This window comes from Furipterus horrens, unplaced genomic scaffold (assembly GCF_987537825.1).
Source record: "Furipterus horrens unplaced genomic scaffold, mFurHor1.1.pri manual_scaffold_5, whole genome shotgun sequence".
In the NCBI taxonomy this organism is placed as follows: Eukaryota; Metazoa; Chordata; class Mammalia; order Chiroptera; family Furipteridae; genus Furipterus; species Furipterus horrens.
In genome coordinates, this window is record NW_028327175.1 from 23,131,026 (window position 1) to 23,152,695 (window position 21,670).

At 43.1% G+C, this 21,670-nt stretch overlaps 1 protein-coding gene across 1 annotated transcript in view; it reads left to right on the forward strand.

Moving 5' to 3' along the window:
- Window positions 1-21,670, forward strand: part of MYO10 (myosin X) — a 200,776-nt gene that overhangs the window by 84,011 nt on the left and 95,095 nt on the right. The window contains exons 3-4 of the mRNA XM_090276208.1: window positions 1,816-1,974; window positions 16,124-16,311. Coding sequence (XP_090132334.1) covers window positions 1,816-1,974; window positions 16,124-16,311 — 347 coding nt within the window. The remainder of the gene's footprint in view (window positions 1-1,815; window positions 1,975-16,123; window positions 16,312-21,670) is intronic.

Sequence of the window (21,670 nt, forward strand, 5' to 3'; positions counted from 1 at the left end):
GCCGGCTGGACGGGCCCCGGGCCGGCCAGGCTCTGCCCGTGCCCACCCTCGCAGTCACTCCAGTGGGAGACCCAGTAACCTGCCCAGTTGTGGTTTTTCTGAAAAGCCTGCCTGGACTGACATCATAGGCATGTAGAAAGCTGAGGAAGGCAGAGTTCCAGCTGTTTGCTTCTGGAATTTTCCAGGTTGCCCTAAAACTATTTGTACTCTTAGCCTATATATCTCTGTTTGACCTTCTTCCATGGTATTTATGAGTTAAAATGCAAGCTTGGGTGTCTTAAGTGTTCCTACACTTTTGAATGTTCCTGTGATTTTTTCTTTAATATGTTGTTATCCTGGCTGCAGTCCTCTGCACCCTGCACTCCTTTCGAGGGCCCCTGGCCCGCCCCAGCCTGCTGGTGCTGCCCCGTGGTGGGGCTGGTGGCCATCTCGCCCTGAGGTGGGGCTTCTGGGGCTGGCCCATCTCCCCCTGGGATCTGAGTACAGGAAGCAGCTGGGAGAGTGGCTGCTGCTCAGAACTGCTGGGTGTCTGCCCTGCCTTGAGCAGTTTCTCAAAACCGGTTTTGAACAACTTCTGTGGTTCACGCGGCAGAAGTGCCACTGCTGAAGTTTTAATTTTTCCCTAGAAAAATAAAACATGCCATTTTCCATGGTGTATGAAAACCATTGAATTGGTACTTTTGCTTTTTTTAGTGTCCTTCTCTTCTGCAATAACATACCATTTGTTGCCATGTAGGCAACTGGCTGATATTTAAAAACAGACTGCCCAGTCAGAAAGTTCTGCAAGTATTCCAGAAAGTTGTTTTACTGTATGTATGTGCACACATATGCACACATATGAAGATTGCTTATTTTTCATTTCTTTTAGGTTCTTGTTTCTTACAGTACATCATGGGTTTTTTTTTTTTTTTTTGAGGATGAACATAATAAAAGTGCAAAGTAATAAATACAGAGTAAACTCCATCATGAAATGATGTTATTACTACATGGGTGTGTTTGTGAAACTTAGGTCAACAAGTGGAGTAGACTTGAAATGGTTAATCCTAAACTAGATCAGGTGTGGGAAAGGAGGACTGAGTAGATTTGAAAGATGCATGCAGATTCAGTAATCAGCCTCACAGCATCAGAGTTGCCTCCTGGACAGGCTGCAGCTTGTATCCAGCACTCACTGCAGGAGTTTGGAGTTTTCAGGAAGATAGGCTGTCAAGCCAACAAACCGATTTTATTTTAAATCTGAGAGGGGATTTGCTTTGCCTCAAAATTACATGAATGCTGTATATCCTGATAGGGGATAATGTCCAAGGATATTTTTCAGACATTCCTGTGCAGATGTGTTCCAGTCTTTGAACAACTCTATAGACATACAGTGGATTTATGTAACACTTAAATGGAAGAATGTTATTATGAAGCTTTGAAATATATGATCTGGTGTGAAATATTGTGTAGTGAAACTAAATTTCCTTCTAAAAGCTTGGTTAGCCAGTTTCTTAACTGATTTATATCAGTTGGAGAAATTTGCAGAGAAGTGAACTATAAATTTCTAATTTCTGTGGTTCCCAAAGGATGGTTAGCACTTGATAACGTCTTGTAAGATTACCTAGCAGCCATTGTTGAAATAATGGCTTCCTTTAAAAAGAGAGGGGTGGCAAAAAGAACATGAAAAAGTTCTCTGCGGTTGATTTTTTCTTGGCCAATTCAGGATCTTGTTGCTGAAATTGTACTGTGTTAGTATTGTTTGTATTGTATATTCAGGAAACTTCTAGAAACTCTTTGTTGCTGATAACTAAGCAGTTGAATGTATTGCCCCTCCATCAGGTGTTCACATACAAGCAGAGCACAATTACACAGCAGAAGGTGACCGCTATGCACCCCATGAACGAGGAGGGCGTGGACGACATGGCCACCTTGACAGAGCTCCACAGCGGCTCCATCATGCACAACTTGCACCAGCGGTATAAGAGAGATCAAATTTACGTGAGTGCCACTCTGTGCCCTTTAAAAGTCCCTCAAGTTTGACTGTTGTCCTGTTTTTCTTTTTTTTAATATTCAATTACAGTTGACATCAGTTGACATTCGATATTGTATTAGTTTCACGTGTACAGCATAGTGGTTAGACATTTATATAACTTACGAAGTGATCCCCCGAATAAATCTAGTACTGTTTTACAAATTATTGTTTTTTCAAAGAGTATTTCCTGCCTTCTGAGAATCTCTAGTTAATGTAAGTAAAACTGTGTGTTCAGGTGTTTTGCCAACGTGGCTGAATAAATCATGTTCTGTGTGTTTATTGCCTTGATTTTATTAGAGGAATTACTTAAATTGAAGGGTAATTTGACCTCTTCTTGTGAATGTATTCTGTTTGTAAGTGTTCTGTTATAAAAAGAAGTCACGAGCAGTGGTTTGACTTCCTCAATTAAGGGCCGGGAGAAAATGTGGATTTGCAAACCAGTGTACCTGAGTCCAAGCTTTTATCTTGTTTTCTTGTTTTTTTCTCCTTTTATGGACTTTCTTTTTTCTTTTTTCTTTTCCTGGCTTTGGATCCCACCCAAGGGGATATTTGAATTCACAGGAACCCTGCATCTTTCTTATTTGTGGGATCTGTTTTGAATGGAGACATGTCTGTAAAAAGCAGACACACAACGTGTTTCTCTCAACTTTTATGAAATGTGATTATTTCTATATTATAAAGTAATATTTAAAACTCCTATACAGTAATAACCACTTTTTACATTAAAGTACATATATTACATTGTCTATCAAGATTGGCCTACAGATTTTATCTATTTTTTATCTACCTGTTTGCAGGTCTTTACGGTAAATGAGGTGACTGCTTAACAGGTGTTTATTTTTCTTGTCAAGTCCAGATTCATACAGTTTTTTAAAACACAAGTTTTAATATTGTAGAGTTCCTTCATCTTTGAATAATTTTTGTCCTTTTGGAGCTACATTTTGCTAATACATTTGTGATTATGATGAAAAGCAGTATCAGCTTTTACAACAGCTAGTAGGCACTGATACTCAAGGCTCCCTTAGGAGTTAGGGTCCTCCAATTTATCTCTTGTACTTTAGGTCAGGACAGAAGAGTTGGGAAGAGGAGGAATAAGAGATTTGGGGGGGTCTAGGCTTAATTTTATTCATATTTTTTAAAAAATATATGTTTATTTGCCTTCTCTTTACATTGTGAATGTGTCATTTTTGCCAGATTGACCTAATGTTTGCCAAATGTTTTCAAACAGCTCTGTCTAGAAAAATTTCATCATGTTGTAGTCCTCTGACTTGCTGAGTTTGCTTATACTAAGTCTTCAGATTTAAAATGTTTTCCATATGTTCTTCAGAAAAGGTAACATTCATGCATGTTTATGTAAAAGTTGCTGTGTAGTCCGTGTCTTGCACATGCTGGCAGAACATTCTTTCTTCCTCTGCTCCCATCTCAGAAATCTCATAGGCAGCAGTGAACTCCCTCTTCCCACCAATACTCACTACACAGGTGTCTGGGTTACCATGCACTGTGCCTGTATTTTTAGTGTTAAGTATTCAACAATTCTATGTAGCTCTTTCTTTACATAGCCCTTTCCATCCTTGGTTTGTCAAGGAGTTACTTATTTTGTCTTCCTGGAGCCAAGGACATCACCAGGCACCTGGTAGTTGTGCAATAAATGTTTGTAAAATAAATGCCATACATATTAGAAGGAACTGATTCTAGCTGATAATGAAATGTGAAGCCTAGATTGAAATTTTTTTTATTGGTGTATGTTTCTTGTAGGTGAGTATTTCAGAACACACATATCTTTACATGCAAGTTCTTACTATACATTTAATAGTCAAGAAAAAGTAAGTCAATTAGGAGGAGAAATAAAACACCCAATGGATTTAAAAGACAGACCTTTTAACAGTTATTTTCCTCCTGCATGATGATGATGTTAAATCTGATAGCTAAACTGTCCATAAACCCTGTGAATAGGATCTTGTTCTTTTTTTCCCAAAATGAAGATTTTTTCCTCTCCTTTGAGGGCAAAACACAGGATTTTGCAGTTCAGTTCAGTTAATTTTGCCCTTATATGCCTTCCTTTTGAGACTGGGATAATTATATTATTACCCATAAAGCAGCCACCATGGTTTTCTTACCATCGCTGAAGCTGTTGGCAGTGGCTACCAGTACCTGTCAGTTTGCCCCATTGAGAGAAAACCACCATCTGTCAGAAAAGCACAGCTTTTCTGCCTTTTATCCCAGCTCTCAATGATGCCTGTCTATATGTTTAAAAGAGGGAAAAAATGACCTGACTTGTAACATAGGTGCTATATTCACTTTAGTCTTTCTGAAGGCTCTAGGGGAAGATCTGTTTCCTGCTCATTCCTGGTGCTGTCAGAGTTTTGTTATTTGCAATTGTAGGACTGAGGTCCTTATTTTCTTGCTGGATTTCAGCTGAGGGCTGTCGCAGTTTGTAGAGGTCCCAGAGGCGGATTTACAGTGGGCATACCAGGCATGCGCCCTGGGCCCTGACTTCTGAAAGGCCCCGCAAAACCCCAACTTTACACTTTTTTCTAATGACACCAAGTTTGGTTTCATTACTACGCTGCATAAAATATGGTTATTTTCCCTGTCTCTCTCTCTCTTTTTAAGGGGCCCAATATTTTCTTCTGCGCCCAGGGCCTCAACCAACCTTAAATCTGCCTCTGAGAGGTTCCCTTCCCTTCACCTTCAGAGCCAGCAGTGGTGGATCAAGCCCCTCTCAGTTTTCAGATCTCTCCTTCCTTCTCTCTGTCTCTTCACTGCAGCCAAGAAAGGCTCTCAGCTTTTAAGGATTCATGTGATTGGTTTGGGCCCACTATCTCAGAGTTAACCACTTTAGTCAAAACTTCTAAGTCCTTTTGCTGTGCAACATCACACAGTCACAGGTTCTGGATATTCAGCATGGACATCTGGGGATGGGGGATGTTCTTCTGTCTTCTTAGGTCCCCTCTTTGAGTCATGTTATTGAGAAGTAACTCCTCTGGGTCTGTCCCCCCACTCTGGGTATTATTTGTTGGCTTTCTAGTTTGAGTTTGCAGGTTACACAGCTGATTGGTTGAAGGGACCCATCTCCAGATAGAGAAGGCTCTTGTTGTGTGCTATGAAGGACCGTCAGCTTTATTCTGCTAGGGACCAGCCTTATTGTCTGAGGACTTTACCAGGTCCCAGTAGAATCTTTATTTCCAGCCCCTGGCATTCCTCATGAAAATTGGGGTAGAGAGTGATAGAGGGATAAAGCATTCAAGAGACAAATTAAGGTTGACCCCCTCTTTTCTCCACTCACCTTCTCTTGGGCTCTGTATTAATCAGTTCATCTTTTTGGTTGTCAGTTCTTTAAAAGGTCAGTTGTCATAACCCTCCTACCTGACAGAGCTCTTTACAATGAAATACAAGAGAAGGCTTTGGACACTTGGTTAACCTTTGCACCTTTCTCCCCTTCTTAGCGGATACCACCAAGGCTTTATTTACAAAGCTCCCGCCTAGCGCTTTGGCTCCCTGTCCTCGGGCGTACAGGCTGTGCACACAGTACTGCCAGTGTCTGTCGGTCTGCCTGACTCCCCTTGTTGCTGCTCCGCACTTTGAGGAGAGCAGATGCCTTCATGCTTGAGTCCCTTCCTGGAGCTCCAGGTTCCTCCTGCTTCAGGCTCCTCTAGCGACTTCCCAAGTGGAAGCCCAGCTCAGCGTTCTAGCTCCTCACCTGGGACCCCATCCCAGACTTGCGCCTCGAATCTCTTATCTCCGGGATTCCTGCCGTGGAGGCTGCCTACTAATGGTCTCCCTTCCTTGGAGACTGTCTGATGAGGGTCCCATCCTCCCCTGTCTCTTCCTACCACTGACGAGACCTGGTAAAGACCAGGATTCCTGTCTGTAAGTTCCTGAAGACCCAGGGAGTGCAGGGGCAGGGTGTGTGTTTGTGGTACAGAGATAATAGGTGGGTGGAAAGCCTGAGTTGGCCATAAAAAGCCCTATGGAGCAGGGGACAGTAATGACACCACAAGGAGTTGGTGAGAAGGCAGGGCTGGTGAGACACCACACAGGAAGATGGAGAGATGAGAGTGAACTTGGTGCGATGGCCCCACTGAATTGGGAGAAGCTTCTTTGCTTCTGGAATCTGGCGTGTGTTGGGAATCTCTGAGCAATGAGATATATTTAGGCAGGCTGGGGTCAGGGCAGCCCAAGGCAGTGGTTTTCAAGCAGGTGATGCTGTCCCCCAGGGGACATTTGGCACTACCTGGAAGCATTTTTTATTATTGTGCTAGGGCAGAGAATGCTAATGGTGTCTGGTAGGTGGAGGCCGGGGATACTGCTAAGCCTCCCGCAGTGATAGGACAGCCCCATGACCGAGACTTACTGGGTCCAAGGTCAGAAGTGCCCAGGCTGGGAGACTTTGCCTTCCTGAAAACTAGTCTGCAAAGTTTGGGCTCGGTGGTATACAGACTACACTGTGTTCGTTAAAGGTTTTGAAGAGAAAATTTCCCTGAGAAAAATTTTAGAAGTTGATAGGGAAGTAATACGAGATGAGACTACGGAGTCGGTTGGATTAGTGAGTGTTGCAGTGTCTCGAGGGTGAGGAGCTGAGGGTTTTGGACTAGGGTACACATGGTCGCGAGCACAACAAGAACAGATATGAGGGGTGTCAGGGAGGAGGTGAAGGGGAAAGGATCAGCTTTAATGACTCCCAGCCTCACCAAGCCCAAACGGGCCTGAGAGCAGGGCGCCAACGGTCCCAGCAGCTTCTTGGGGAGAGGAGGGTGGGAAAGAGGAGTGGGGTTTTGGATGCCTGGCGTCGGCATTCTCTGGAGCCTGGATCATTTCCAGTTGTTATGTACCCAGGACCTAAACGCAGTGTCGGCAAGAGCAGATGAGGTGCCTGTTGTATGAAGGTAAGCTCTGAGTCCAGAAGCGGGGGCTGCCAAACAAGGCTGGTGGTGTGGCCGGTTTTCCACCGCGTGGAAGGGAAGCCCGTTCTCGGCATTATAGGGTTTGTTACACGCTGCGTCAATTGCACAGAGAAGACTTCTGTCCCGCCTGGAAGGAATGGCTCCAAACCACACCAGGGAGGGAGCCACAGGGAACTTAAAGTTACGCCTGCAATTACGGGGTTGGAGATGGCTCCAGAGGAAGCCGTGCTCTGTTCCACCCAGCCCTTCGGTTAGTTTGTTGGTCTTGTTGAACAAACAGTGCAGAGATCAGAATCAAACAAGCCCATTTTAAGACATGGGGCTGTGTCTAAAGATAAATGCTCATGTCAGCACAACAGAGTCTTCACAGCTAATGTATTTTTAGGTGTTTCAAAAATACTCTCCTTCGGTTAGGTGGTGTTCCGGATTGAATCTGTAAATGTATTTGATGTTGTTCCTGAATTAACTTTGAAGCTCGCTTCTGTCAAGCCAAATGTGTTAGCATTTTAAAAATGCAACAGCCAGTTAAAAACCTATTGATGGCAGGAGGCAGGTGAACCGAGTTCTGCTGTGGGGACTCGTGGGAGCCTGCAGTGTTAGGACTGGACATGCCATGCCACAGAGTTTACCGTTTGGGACATGCAAATCTAAATCTGCATTTCATTTTCTTGAGTTGAGTTTTCCCAAAGTAGACTTTTTTTTTTTTTTAAGTTCGTTTCTGTTCTTTTCCCAAGCCAGTGTCAAGTAACAGTGTGCCTCTCACGGATTCAGGGATGGCCTGACGTCCGGATGATTAGCAGTCTTGGCATGTGTCTCATACCAGGAACAGCTGAATTCAGTGTGGTTTGTCAGGGGTTTTTTTCCACATGAAATCAAGAACTGGTGTTGCCAAAAGATGATTGTAACCATCTGTCTGACTATATATGTATTTTTAAACTTTGCCAACCTTTTATGCTTGTGAGTGGCCACTTCCACATCAGCACATGATGGTGGCAATTAACGAACTTTATTTTTGTGATTTTTTTTTTTTCTTCCCTACCTCTCTTTGGGGTCATATTTCTCTCAGCAAGGAGGGAATTTTAATCCGAAAGCCACTCAGATTAAATAGAAGTGTCACTTCCTAATTGAGGAACTTGACTTCAGTAATAACTTGAGTTATCCGTTGTGATCTAGTTTTCTTTTCAGAAATGAATGCTTAACAGTTTTTTTAAATGACTTAAAATTCTTTTAATTGTTTAATTGGACAGTAATGGCAAACAGTTTTGTTATGTAGAGGGTGGTGGCTTAGAGCGCTAGAACACAGTTAAAATATGAGTGTATTTGGTGGGTTGGTGGTCAGATCATGGGCTGCCAGTGCATCTACATCGATTCAGCCCTGCTTCCGTATCGGGATGAATGCTAGGCCCTGAGGATGCAAAATTACTCTTGTTCAAGGTAATTGTTTCTTGAAAGATTGGATAAATGAAAAGACACTGCCCATCTAGGACCTCCCAGGTGAGTGGTGAAGACAGACACAGCACACCATTGAAAAGTAGCTCAGGTGACAATGAATGTGATAAAACTACTTACTAGGAACACAGAAGGAGCCTTGGAAGGAGGAGGTGAGGAGAGGGTCAGAAAGTGATTCCCAGTCTAGGTGCACTAGTTGTGCTGGGTTTTGATATATTAATTGGAGAATTTGGTCAAGATGGAGGTGACTCATTCCTGGCAAAAGGTCAGCACACGCCTGACCGTTTGTCCTACTGCAGGTCATTGAAAGTACGGGAATGAAGGTGTGTGCAGCTGGTCGGTAAGGTGGTCAGGAGCAGGTGAGGAAAGGCTCTGAGTGTACAAGTTAGTGACATTGGGTTTAATTGCAAAGGATGTAGGGGACAACTTTAAACGGGAGTGCTGGGAAAACTGACTCTGGCTACAGGGTGATGAGTAAGTGCAGTAGGTACCCTGTCTAGGAGGAGAGGGGCCAGCAAACCACATGGGAAATAATGCAATTCAGTCGAAACCAGTCCTTGGAGAGCTTTGAGTTCAGAAGATGCTGAGAAATAGAATCTTAAGTGTTTGATTGAGTTTGAGGGCCAGTAGGCTGAATTGCTACCGGATGAGTCCTAGATCTCTGGATTAATGTCCAATGGGCCATTTAGTATACATGTCTGTAATTTAAAACTAAAGCTGCATTCAAGATAAAGATTCCAGAAGTAATTCATTGTCGTATTTAGCTGAGATGATGGTGAAAGAAGGCAAGAGGAGAATGGCAAGTGGCTAACGACTCCACTTCTTAACAGGTCCTTCCTTTTGGGAAAGTCTGCCACGCACTGACTTGAAACAGTTGCCCAATGCATTTCACATGACTTGGTCTGCATCCAGCTTTTCAGGACCACATGATGAAAAGCAGTTGTGGCTTTATTTTTCATTAACAAAAACAGTTATAAATACCTCCAATTTATCTAGCAGTTTCACATAGCAATCATGTGGAATAACAGAAGATGGACTGTTATTACTGATCAGAATTTAGGCCCAGAGGTGTTAAGCGGTGTCCCAGGTCCCAGGGACCGTAGCTCCAGGCTGAGGACCTCTAGTCTTCAGACTTGGCCAAGCCTTGCAGTCTAGATCATTTCTTCCTGTATTGGAATAGCAACTTCTCAACAGTAGCTTGAACTCCTCCACATCTTGTAAGCTGCTCTGCGCCTGAGGCTCCTGGTCACTTTTTCTTAGTTGGAGTTGATTTTTTTTTTTTTCCCCCTTTGGTGGAGGGTTAGACGCTAGGTGTTAAACCCTGATGCCTTTTGAAAATCTTGAATTGGTAGATTTTGGATTAAAGAAATAGTGAGTTCCTCCCAACATTTTTAAGCAATATGTGCTCCAGCTGTTCCAGATTATTAAAATGGGCAAGGAAGTGTATTTTTTGGTGAATTATGTGGAACTTTTCTGACTTAGAAAAAAAAGTTTTATGTGCTTCAAAATAGAATGTATTTTCTATTTCAGAAAAGCTGTTAAAATCATCTGGCTATTTATTCTTGCGGGATTTGGAACCCAGTATGAGGAAACTAGTACCTGATCCCACCTTGCATTGGAGAGTTGCATGTGCCTAGAGTCTTAACAGGAGGGCGTTATCAGGGCCGTTTTTAGAGCAGTTAAAATACCTATTTATAGAGTAATAAATGGTACAAGCATGCAACACATGTTGTCCCACAGCTCTCAGGGTTTCTGACTACCATTTCTCTTTACTTTGCTTGGTGCTTAATTTTCAGTTGGGTCCTTTTCCCACCCCCTTCATTCCCCCAGTTGCCATTTTTACTTTTTATTACCTGTTGAACTTCCCTTATTGTTCAACAAATGTGTTATTCATTTAGTGACAAAAATCACTCATGGAAAGTGGTATATTTCAGGTAGTAGGGGAAAAATAAGATGTCTTGGCAGTATTTCTCTTTGCTGATGGACTGACCTCTGAGATTTTGCACAATGTCTTTCTTTGAATAAAACATTAGGAACTATTGCTGTTGTTGCCATGTTATTTTACACTTGTTTTTAGGGAGGTTCATAAGTGCCATTTAGTGTGTACAAGGGCACAGACAATAAAAATGCAGTGAGTTTGTAAAGACTTTTCAGGGTACTGAAGGTGCCCCCCCCCCCGGTCTGTAATTAATAAGAATAATTGATTAGGATATGGGGTGTCCTGTCACCTTTTTGGAGCCACTCAAACTGCCTTTTTTTAAAAAGTATATTTTATTGATTATGCTATTACAGTTGTTCTAAATTTTTTTCCTTTGCTCACCTCTGCCCAATACCTCCCTTCCCTTCAGCAATAACCCCTCCCCTTAGTTCGTGTCCATGGGTCATGCATATAAGTTCTCTGGCTTCTCCATTTACTTTACTATTCTTAACATCCCCCTGTCTACTTTATACCTACCAGTTATACTTCTTGGTCCCTGCACCTTTTCCCTCATTCTCCCACTGATAACCCTTTATACGATTTCTATTATCTATGGTTCTGTTCCTGGTCTAGTCGTTTGCTTAGCTTGTTTTTTTAGATTCATTTGTTGATAGTTGTGAATTTGCTGTCATTTTACTGTTCATAATTTTGATCTTCTTTTTCTTAATGTGTCCCTTTAACATTTCATATATAATAAAGGCTCGGTGATGATGAACTCCTTTAGCTTTGCCTTGTCTGGGAAGTGCTTTATCTGCCTTTCCATTCTAAAGCTTCGCTGGATAAAATAATCTTGGTCGTGGGTCCTTGCTTTTTTTCAGTTTGAATACTTCCTACCAGTTCCTTCTTGTCTGCAATGTTTCTTTTGAGAAATCACCTGATAGCCTTATGGGAACTCCTTTATACGTAACTATTATTTTCTCTTGCTGCTTTTAAGATTCTCTCTTTCTCTTTTACTTTTGACATTTTAATTGTGATGTGTCTTGATGTCATCCTCTTTGGGTCCAACTTGTTTGGGACCCTCTGTGCTTCCTGGACTTATATGTCTATTTCCTTTGCCAATTTAGGGAAGTTTTCTTTCATTATTTTTCCAAATAAGTTTTCAATTTCTTGCTCTTCCTCTTCTCCTTCTGGCACTCCTATAATTTGGATGTTGGTGTGTTTAAAGTTGTCCCAGGGGTTTCTAAGCCTCTCCTTGTTTTTTTTCAATTCTTATTTCTTCATTCTGTACTGGTTGACTTATATATTTCTTGCTTATGTTCCAAATTTTTTATTTGAACCCCAGCTTTCTTTCCTTCACTGTTGGTTTTGTGTGGACTTTTCTTTGTTTCACTTAGTATAGCCTTCACTTCTTCCCTTATGCATTTGCCGTACTCAGTCATTTCTGTGAGCATCGTTATCACCAGTGCTTTGGACTCTGCATCTGTTAGGTTGCCTGTCTCCTCGTCAGTCAGTTCTCTCTCTGGAGTCTTGATCTGCTTCCTCTTTTGGGCCATACTTCTCTGTCTCTTCAACTTGATAGTCTCCTTTGTTTGCCTCTGTGTATTAGGTAGAGCTCTCACACCTCTTACTGTGTAAGGGGCAGAGCCTTAGGTATTTGTCAGTGCTGGGTGACCCATTTCATCACCTTATGGCACTGTATGTGAGGGAGGAGTCAGAGAGGGAACAATGCCACTTGCTTGGCACTTACTTCTTTTCCAGTCACTTCACCCACTTGCCGCATGTGATTGGTGCTCCTCTAGCTGTTGTTCTGGTGATGGTTCCCAGAGTGAGTGGGTCGATCTGCAGATCGTGGGGGCCCTCTAAATGGACTCTTCTGGGAGACCTGCAGTTTCTTCCACTGCCCCAACCCCCGACTTGTTTTCACAGCCAGAAGCAATGAGGGTTTATTTTCCCGGTCCTGGAACCATGAGCTGGACAGTCTGGCCTGAGACTGGGATTGCTCCCCAGGTGTCCCTCCTGGGTTTTATAATGTGTGACTGCTCTTTCCACTAGCAGGCCACAGCCACTACCTTGCCAGCTCCACCACACCGCATCCTCTCCATCCCTCCTACCCATCTGGATGAGTATTACTTCTTTATATCTTTGTTTGTCGGACTTCTGTGCAATTCAGTTTTCTGATAGTTCTGGTTGTTTTTTTGTTTTGAGGTAGATATCATCTTACTTATGGTTGTGGAAGGAAGCGAAGTGTGTCTACCTATGCCTCCAAATTGGCTAGAAGTATCAAACTGCCTTCTTAAATATTCCTGCGGTTGACCCTGAAGGTCGTGGGAACTGTTGAAGTGTGTTAAGCAGGAGAGTTTTGTCTTCAGAAGTTCATGTTGTCACTTGTGGAACTTAGATTGAGCACACAGGATCGTGTGAGACATCAGCGAGGAAGGAGGTTTTTATGGACATCTAAGCAAGTGAGGCCAGGGTGGTGAGATGGAGGAAAAGGGGAATGATTCTAGGGTTTCTTGGAAGTGTAGTTTACAGGACATGAGACATTGGCCACTAATGACAAGGCTGGACAAAGTCTGGGATGATTCCCATTCTGTGTGTGGGCGGGTGGTGAGGGGGGTCATGCAGACCCGCTGTGTGACACACCGAAACCCAGGATTCCATCCTCATTCTTAATCACTGGCTCTGTGACTGTCGGGCAGTACTGAGCATCCTTTGCCAATTTCTTCATTTGTCAGAAGAGGCAGAACTGTGGCCTCTGCCCTGCCTCCATCTCAAGCTTATACTGGAGCAAATGAGAGCATGTGACAATGATGCCCCACAATTATAAAATGTTGGGTGAAGTTTTGGAAACATGTAGGATTGTCATTTAAAATCGTGACAAGTCTTTTAAGAAATGACTTAGGTCATTAGAGAGAAGGTGAAATTGTAAAACTTGAACCTTCCTATTTTAAGAGCCTAATTTACCCCAGTATTAAAGGGAGTTTCTTATAGTAGAGAGGTATTGTTAACCCTGTATGAGGCAAGGTTTCTTGTCATCTGAAAAAAATAAAAAAATAGATTTTCTTTCTATACCAGTCAAACAAATTTTACAATTTCTTTCTTTTTTTTTTAATAAGAGATTTCAGATTATCGCATTTGGCTCATAGTGTGGTTGTTTGCTGTCCCTGTTGGTACACGGGAATCCATTTGTTGAATTTACTGTCATTCACAACTTGGATATTTATTATTTACACTCTGATGAGATTATTTTGTCCCTGAAAATCTAAATGCCTTCTGTTCTCTCCTTTACTAAGAGGTCTATAATTTGCCGCCAGAACATTTTTGTTTCTCAGTTTGGGTTGAAATCTGAAGATGTGTATTCTAAAACTTTTTATTAAGGTTAAGGAACGTGATGTGTCCTGTGATTTCTGGGTAGATGAACTTGTGTGTCCTGGCTTCTTTAGCATAGTGTTCTCAAGGTTCATCTACAGTGTAGTATGTATTAGTACTTCGTTCTTTTCTTGTGACTGAATATTCCATTGTGTGGCTATAGCACACCTTGTTTACCCATGATTGACATTTGGGTTGTTTCCACATTTAGGCTATCATGAATAATGCTGTAATATCTGTATTAGAGTACCTGTTTTTAATTCTTTTGCGCATATACCTAGAAGAGGAATTATTGGGTCATATGGTAATATCTCTTTTATGTTTCTAATCTTTTTTGGTTCAATATATTTCCAAAACACATTACAGACCCCCTTACATTTTAGAACAGTTATATGGAACATACGATACTTTGCTTGATGTTCCTGGCAGTCACTATGAATATAAATGATTACAAATTGCTGTAATGTGGTACAGATGCTCTCAGGATGTTTGGACTTTGTGTCTAGTGTTTCCTGCCTTTCTTTTCCTCTGCTGTATTGCCCAGCCTTGGCAGTGATTGAGAAAAGGCTCTGGCATTAGGTTGCCTGGGTTCAAAGTCTCACCTCTACCACTTCACTGGGTGTGGGACTGTACATAGGATTTTCTCTCTGTGCCTCACTTTCCTCCCCAGAAAAACAGGGGTAGTAGTACTTTGACCTTCCCAGGGCTGTGAGTGTTAAAGGGGTCAGGCTCTGTATTAGTCTGCTAGGGTGGTCCTAACAAAATATCCCTGTCTGGACGGCTTAAACAATAGAAATTGATTTTCTCACAGTCTGGAGGCTAGACTAGAAGTCCAAAATCAAGATATCTAGTGAGGCTGATTACTTCTGAAGGCTCTCTCCTTAGCTTGCAGATGGCCACCTTCTTGCTATTTCCTCATATATGCGTGTGTCTTTTTTTAAAAATCCTTAGCAGAGGACACACCTATTGATTTTAGAGTGGAAAAGGGAGAGAGAGAGAGAGAGAGAGAGAAGCATCGATTGATTGCCTCCCATATGTGTCCCAGCCGGGGACCAAACCCGCAACCTAGGCCTGTGCCCTGACTGGCAATCAAACCCAAGACCTTTTGGTTTATGGGACGATACTCCCAACTCTCTGAGCCACACCAGCCAGGACCTCATGTGGTCTTTATTTGTGGGCACACATCCCTAGTGTGTCTCTGTGTATCCAGATCTTTTTCTTGTAAGTACACCAGTCAGATTGGAATAGTGCCCACCCTAATGGTTAACATAAACATTTCTTTAAAGGCCATATCTCCAAACACAGTATAGTTATATTCTTAGGTAGTGGGGATTTAGGGCATCATACAAATTTAGCCCCTAACACCCCTGCAGCCCCTGGCACAACGCATGCGTGCCATGAAAGCTGGCTGGTGAGTGGTGGGGGTTGCAGACTCTACCTCCTCCCCTTCTGATTGGCTTCTTTAGTTGGGTCTGAGCCTGGGACCCAGACAACTGAACTTCGTTAGCATTTCTTGCAGAAGTGCAAGTGAATACTTATGTTCATATGGAAGAGAGACATAAGGCATTCCATTTTAATAACTCAGTGACCTCTGTTTTGCTACTCTGAAGATGTTGCTTAATTTCTGGCCAGACTTTTGTTCCAGAAAGGTAAGCTTGTCTGTCCACTTAGTTCCAGGTAAGTGATATGGTACTTCGGGAGGCGTTTGAGAGTACTAAACCCCTAGTATTTTCAAATGATCTTGTTACTTTTTAAACATTGCAGTTGAATACACATAACATGAAATTTACCTTCTTGGCTATGTTTAAGTGTACAATTCAGTACATTAAATACGTTGGCATTATAGGGCTGATCGTTTTGTAAGTTATATAAATGTCTAATCACAGACTTGAACATCTGAAACTAGTATAATGTATATCAACTATAATTTAAAATTGAAAAATATTTTTAAAATTACATTTTCAGTGCTATGCAGCCATAACCACTGTCTCCAGGAGGTTCTCACCATCCCAAATGGAACCTCTGTCTCCATTAAACATTAACTCTCAAGCCCCCTCCCCCAATCCCCTGCCATCTAACAAGGACAAGGTTAAAGGTCATGGGGGGCAGGGATTTGGGCCTGGGCTGTTTCACCATCTTCCTTCTCTTGTGTTCCCTTCATAGCAAGTCCTCTTTGAAATGGTTTCATTCATTTGTGCAAAATGACCAGAGTTTGCACCAAAGAGTTGTAGGAAAATTCATGCAGTCGGGGCAGGAGTCCTTTCTCCCCCGCTAGCCAACACTTGGGTGGATTCTCAGGTGAAGCTTGGGCTTCAGGGACATGTGGTAGCTCCTTTCCTTCTCAGTGTGGAGCAGCATTGAGCTGCGCACAGACTCCCTGTCGCTGCCCCAGTCCCAGTGTGGGAGGAGGTGTGAAGCCTTTGCTCAGTGACTCCCTCCAGTGCCATGTGTAACTGGATGTCCCTGTGCCTGCAGACCTACATCGGCTCCATCATTGCCTCCGTGAACCCCTACAAGCCCATCCCCGGCCTGTACGAGCACGCCACCATGGAGCGCTACAGCAAGAGCCACCTGGGCGAGCTGCCCCCGCACATCTTCGCTGTCGCTAACGAGTGCTACCGCTGCCTGTGGAAGCGCCACGACAACCAGTGTGTCCTCATCAGGTAACCACCAACCAACCAGCCGGCCAAGCAGCCGGGAGGCCAGGGAGGGGACCTGTGGAGAGGCGGTCTTCCGAGCCTGGTGCCTCTGCAGGCAGCGCCTTCTCAGCCAGCCCTGCCCCAGCCCTGCTGAGCACATTCATACAAACGATTCACAAGTACCTGAATTTCTCAGATGAAATTGTCCATTTTCAAGAGCTGGAAAACTACAGCTTTCAGAAGACGTGAGGAGCTCTTGTAGAAAAGCTAGATGTACTACGTTTGTTGACTTTACTGCATTTGTTTCCCTTTTTTTATTTACCTTAATTACTCTTTAGCTTATTCCAGCTGTGAGGTATGGTCTTTCAATGGATTTGAGGAAGTCTTGCCTAGTTCCTTCAAATTGAAATGTTTGATGTACCAGAGCGCTAGACGGAATGGCTGTATGTTTGAGCAAGGCTTCTTTTTTTCTCTCATACAATGCGATTACTCTACAGATGGAATCTTCCAAATTGAAGAATGTTTAATGGTTTTAATTATACGCTCCTAAAGTGTACCTTTGAATTCGCTACCGAAAAGGGCCTGTTATGGATATGTTAAGGAAATAATAGAAGGGTGTGCTTAATGTATTGAATTTTTTTGATGAGAGAGAAGGAGGATCTTGACATTATCTATGTCAGCTGAGTCTTACTCATTTATTAAATCACCAGAAGCCCTACTATCAAAACCTTTATTTCTAGGAAATGCCTAAAAAAGAAATTGAATCTATTTCTTTAAAAATACTTATTAGTTTTATTAACTAATTCAAAGTGCCTCATCACCTATATTCTAGTGACATCTTCTTGGATCTTCTTACTCATTGTTTATATCGGAATCCTGTTCTAGTGATGATCAGAGCACCCCTGGAAGGCACCCAAAGGCAGACGAGCTGCAGATGAACTGAATGTCACTTTCAGTGAGTTTTCCATGGAGTCTCCAGGCCCTTCATTCAAGTGTCCACCAGGCGTTCCCTCCTGGTGCACGGCTGTTACTGAGACCCAGCAATGTGTAGACAGAACTGCCTGAGTGAAAAAAGATTTTGACATCCATTTTAGATGGCTTTCTACTCCCAACTTGTGTCAAAATAATTATATTATTTCAAGAGGAAAGGGTTGTTTGGATTTGGGGAGGATAACAAATAAGACCCCACCTACCCTCCCGATTTCTGATTCAATGGACGTCAAGCCCCAAAGACAGATGGACAGCCATATGGCAGCTTTAGACGTCCAGCCAATCAGGTTGCTAACACTGCAGCCCAAAATTAGACAGACTCACCTGGTCGCGTGTGTAGGCAGGTAGCCGGTGGCCACAGTGCCAGTGGGAAACCAGTTCCCAGATGGTGAGGAACAGACCAGCCCTTCCCCCAGTTCAGCTGTCAGAGAAGCCACTCCTGTTCCTTGGGGGGAAGGGGGAATCCTGGGGTACAGACAGGCCAGGGGAGGACCTTCATTGAAACCTCAGGGAAGGGAAATGGAAGGGCCTCATCCAGGGATATCTGAAATGTACTCCCCTTCCCTGTGTGGTATCTAACTGAAGATGGGTAAGAAATAATGGCCGACCTGTTTTGAAGGGTTTACTGTATTGGACACTGTGCCAAGCACTTAACAGGCACCAACTCACTGAAACCTTCCAATAGCTCTTTAATTTGGGTGTTCTGCGTGATGCCTGCACACAGAAAATCACTGCCAGGGTTGTTCTTCTTACTGGAAGATTTTACCCATAGCTCTTGTTCTTTGGGTCCTTGCTTTTTTAACAATCAGAATATGAACGACAATGGTGCCTTTCTCATTCATATTTTCTACCCCCCCCCAATCCCCTCAGCCCATCTCTCTCTGCCTCCTTCTTTAAGTGGAGGGAAGCATCTGAGCTGATAAATGCTCTTTACTCCATCACCTTATTGGTGCTAATGTGCCTGACTGGAAACCACTCAGCTAGAGTTACTGTCAGTTCATTCAGTTAAGTAAACATGAATGTGTATAGCTTGCAGTTAATGAAAATAAAGCTACTTGTTTCATATAAAAACCAAGCTTTTGAGAGTACATTCCCAATAAAGAAGCTCCTCATATGACTAGAAACACCATTAGTGGTCCTTTCAGATGACATCACTAAAATTCAGAAGTTAGAATTTTCAGATCACTATTTCAACATACAGAATCTAATTTAATAAGATTAACAGAATTCTATTTTAAGAAGTTCAAATTGTTTTCCACACTTAGGTACCTGAATATTTGCCATTGATGATGGCTTGTACTTACAACTTTAAGCAGGAAAAAAAAATAGGAGAGCTTGATTTGCTAGACAGAGTGGCTTAGAAAGAAAGCCAAAAATCAAATTAGATCACTGTGTGTGCGTGCGTGCGTGCGTGCGTGCGCGCGCGTGTGTGTGTAATAAAATGGAACAGGGTTTGCATTTTCATGCCAAAGACTGTAGTGGTCTTTAAAAGTCAGGTGGAGGGAGTTGTTGGGGAGGGGGGATGGATCCCAAACAGAAAGCTCCCATTGTGTCCTGCTGATGTGAAAAAACTGACTGTATTTTTCTAAATTAACTCAGGAAGCGGTCTTTAAGAATAGATTTCTCATTAAAATGCGTCTTGGTTTTTAATAGCTCTCTACAGCAGTTTTTTGTTCTTTAAGTGGGAGTTGAGGCTGTGGGAATTAAGAGAAAATTGAGTATAAAAATAAAAATTGCAGGTTACAGGAGCCCTATTTAGATTTCCTAAGGCATGGTCTGCCCCCTTGTGGCTGCAACATGTTTTACTATTTTCAAAACATGTTGATAGCTTTTAAATCCGAAAATAAGCCTACTTGGAACTTAGATAGGACTTCGTAGATCAATTTGTCTCTTATTTCATGAGCCCACGTCACTTGGCCAAGGTCCCCAGCTGGCTGGTGTCAATGCCACGTCTCTAGGCTTCCAGTCCAAGCCTCTTTTGTTGGTCTCGCTTTCATGGCCCTTTACCTCTCTTTAGCTTACTTTTAATTTTTTTGTGCACATTTAAATGACGGCTCATGCTATTATAGTTTTTAAAATATAAATATACAAATTTAAAACATACTTGGGGATTCTTTTTTCATGTAACTGACCAGGTCAGCATTTGATCTTTGTTGATCTAGTACATTTTACATTGACTTCCGTTTTCATACATTGTATCAGGCAGGCAGAGTGTAGTATGTATGACCTGTTAAGATACACAGTGTAGGCAAGGCATGTAGCTAATTCACCTTTGCTCAGGATGATGTCTGGTGGAGGGCCAGCCTTCAACAGCTGTTGATCAAAGGATGGATAGAAGAAGCAACGGTTGGTTTAGGACCTCTGCTCCCTTTGAATATTTTCGTTTTCCAAAACCAAAGCAATTTCTTAACTATGTCTTTCATATTCTGGAATGATAATTGGGTGTTCGGTGTTTTTTCCTTTCTCGAAATGTATTTAGAAATGATTGCGCAATAGTGAACACAACTTGCATCCTGGATGAGAAAGATAACAACACCCAGACCCAATCACTCCCCTTCAGAAACTTCTATTCTGGTGAGAAGAACTGGTGTAAATCATTTCGATACAGCCTGCCAAATGCTGTAATAGAAATAATACATGGCTCCCAGAGAAGGTCATAGATATTCAAGAAGAAGCCGAGAAGGTGTTTCATAGAGAGAGTGACATGTGATCAGTATGGCCAGTATGGGCGGCGGTCTGCGGTGAGGGGGGTGTGGGGTGGGGTGCACAGAGACATTTGCAAAAACAAAGGCATCTAGCAAAACAAGGATAATTAAGAAATGGAATATATGTCTATAAGGCTGTGAGGTCTGCCAGGGGTTATGAAGGAGCTGGGAAAGGCGGTGGAAGGGAAATGACATTTATTGAGAAGACAGATTGTGTGTAATCTTCAGAGAAGCCCATGAGCCATTTTCTGTGGGGAATCTGAGGCTCGAGCTGTTGAGTCACTTGCTAAAGAGACCTGTTTTGAACAGCTGAGAGGATTTGAACTTGAGTCTCCCTGTGTTCGCTTCAGAACAGAATCCTAATTCTTGGTACAGGGTCAAACTTGAAGAATTTTGTACTGCTTGCTAAGACCTTTGGACCGAATCCTCTTGGTCTCCTACTAGCAAGATAGTTATCGTTGTATACTTTGAGAAAATCATGTATATTGGGAGGATTTGATTGACAGGATGGAGATATTTGTTGGGTGTCAGCACAGATATTTTGGAAAGGGCCGGGGAGTGTGTATTTCAGTGTTAGTGGGTGAGACCATCTTTGTTACAACCATTCAACTCTGGAGTGTTAATGCATTTATAGACCATACACAGATGAAGCACCAGGCTGTGTTTCAATAAAACCTTTTTCATAAAACCAGGCAGGAGGACAGCTTCAGGGCCATAGTTTGCTGACACACCTGCACTGCTCTGGAAGACTGGCCTGTGTGGTGGAGAAAGGACTCGATCACACCAGAGGCCCTTTCCTTCCTCTGTGGGACACCTCCTCATGCTTTCCTGGGACTTTGCTCCATGTCGAAGGCCCCTGCCCTGATTTTTTGGCTTCTCCCTTTCTCTTGGATGTTTGGCATCATCATTCAAAAATTTCTAGTTCCATATTTTAAAGTAGATGCACCTTGGGTTCCACAGCCCCTTCCCACGTGTCCCCTAGTCTCCTCCCTGGCCTTCCACCACTCTGGGTTTCTTGCTCGTTTGGGGCATGCCTCAGCTCAGTCATTTCCACCGCACCTTCTTCCAACTGACCTGCCTTTCCGCTCACTCTTCATGACCCCACACACTTAAATACCTGCCCCGCCACTCTCTCCTCTGAGTTCCAGACATGTCCACATGCCCCCGAGGTGTCATCCTAGACATTTCATGGGCCTCTCAGGGGCGGCATGTCCTAAATTCATCCTAATTTTATCCCAGAAATGTATTTCTCTTCTCATGCTTTGCTTTCTCAGCAAGTGAACTCTGTGTTCTACCAGGTCCTAAGCCCAAGACCAAGAAGTCATTCTTGGATCTAGAAGTCGCCCCCCCCCCCCATTAAGGTAAAATTACATGTAACAAAGTGTACTGACCTTACATGTACAGTGTGATGGGGACTGACAAATGTGCACAGCTGTGTTACCAGCACCCAGATCAGCATGCTAGCAAGCTCCCGGGGGGCTCAGAGTCACTCCCCGTGCCTCCCTGTCACTTACCGCCCACCTCCTGACCAGGGCCAGCAGCTGCCTCTTCCATTCTCCCTCCACAGTCTGTCCTGCGCCTCTCGCTAATCATCTCCGCCCTCACATCTTATCTCCTCTTCCTCTCTTGCTCCCCTCTATCGTTCTCCACACTCCATGCTCTATACAGTGACTCTTTAGAACCTTGAA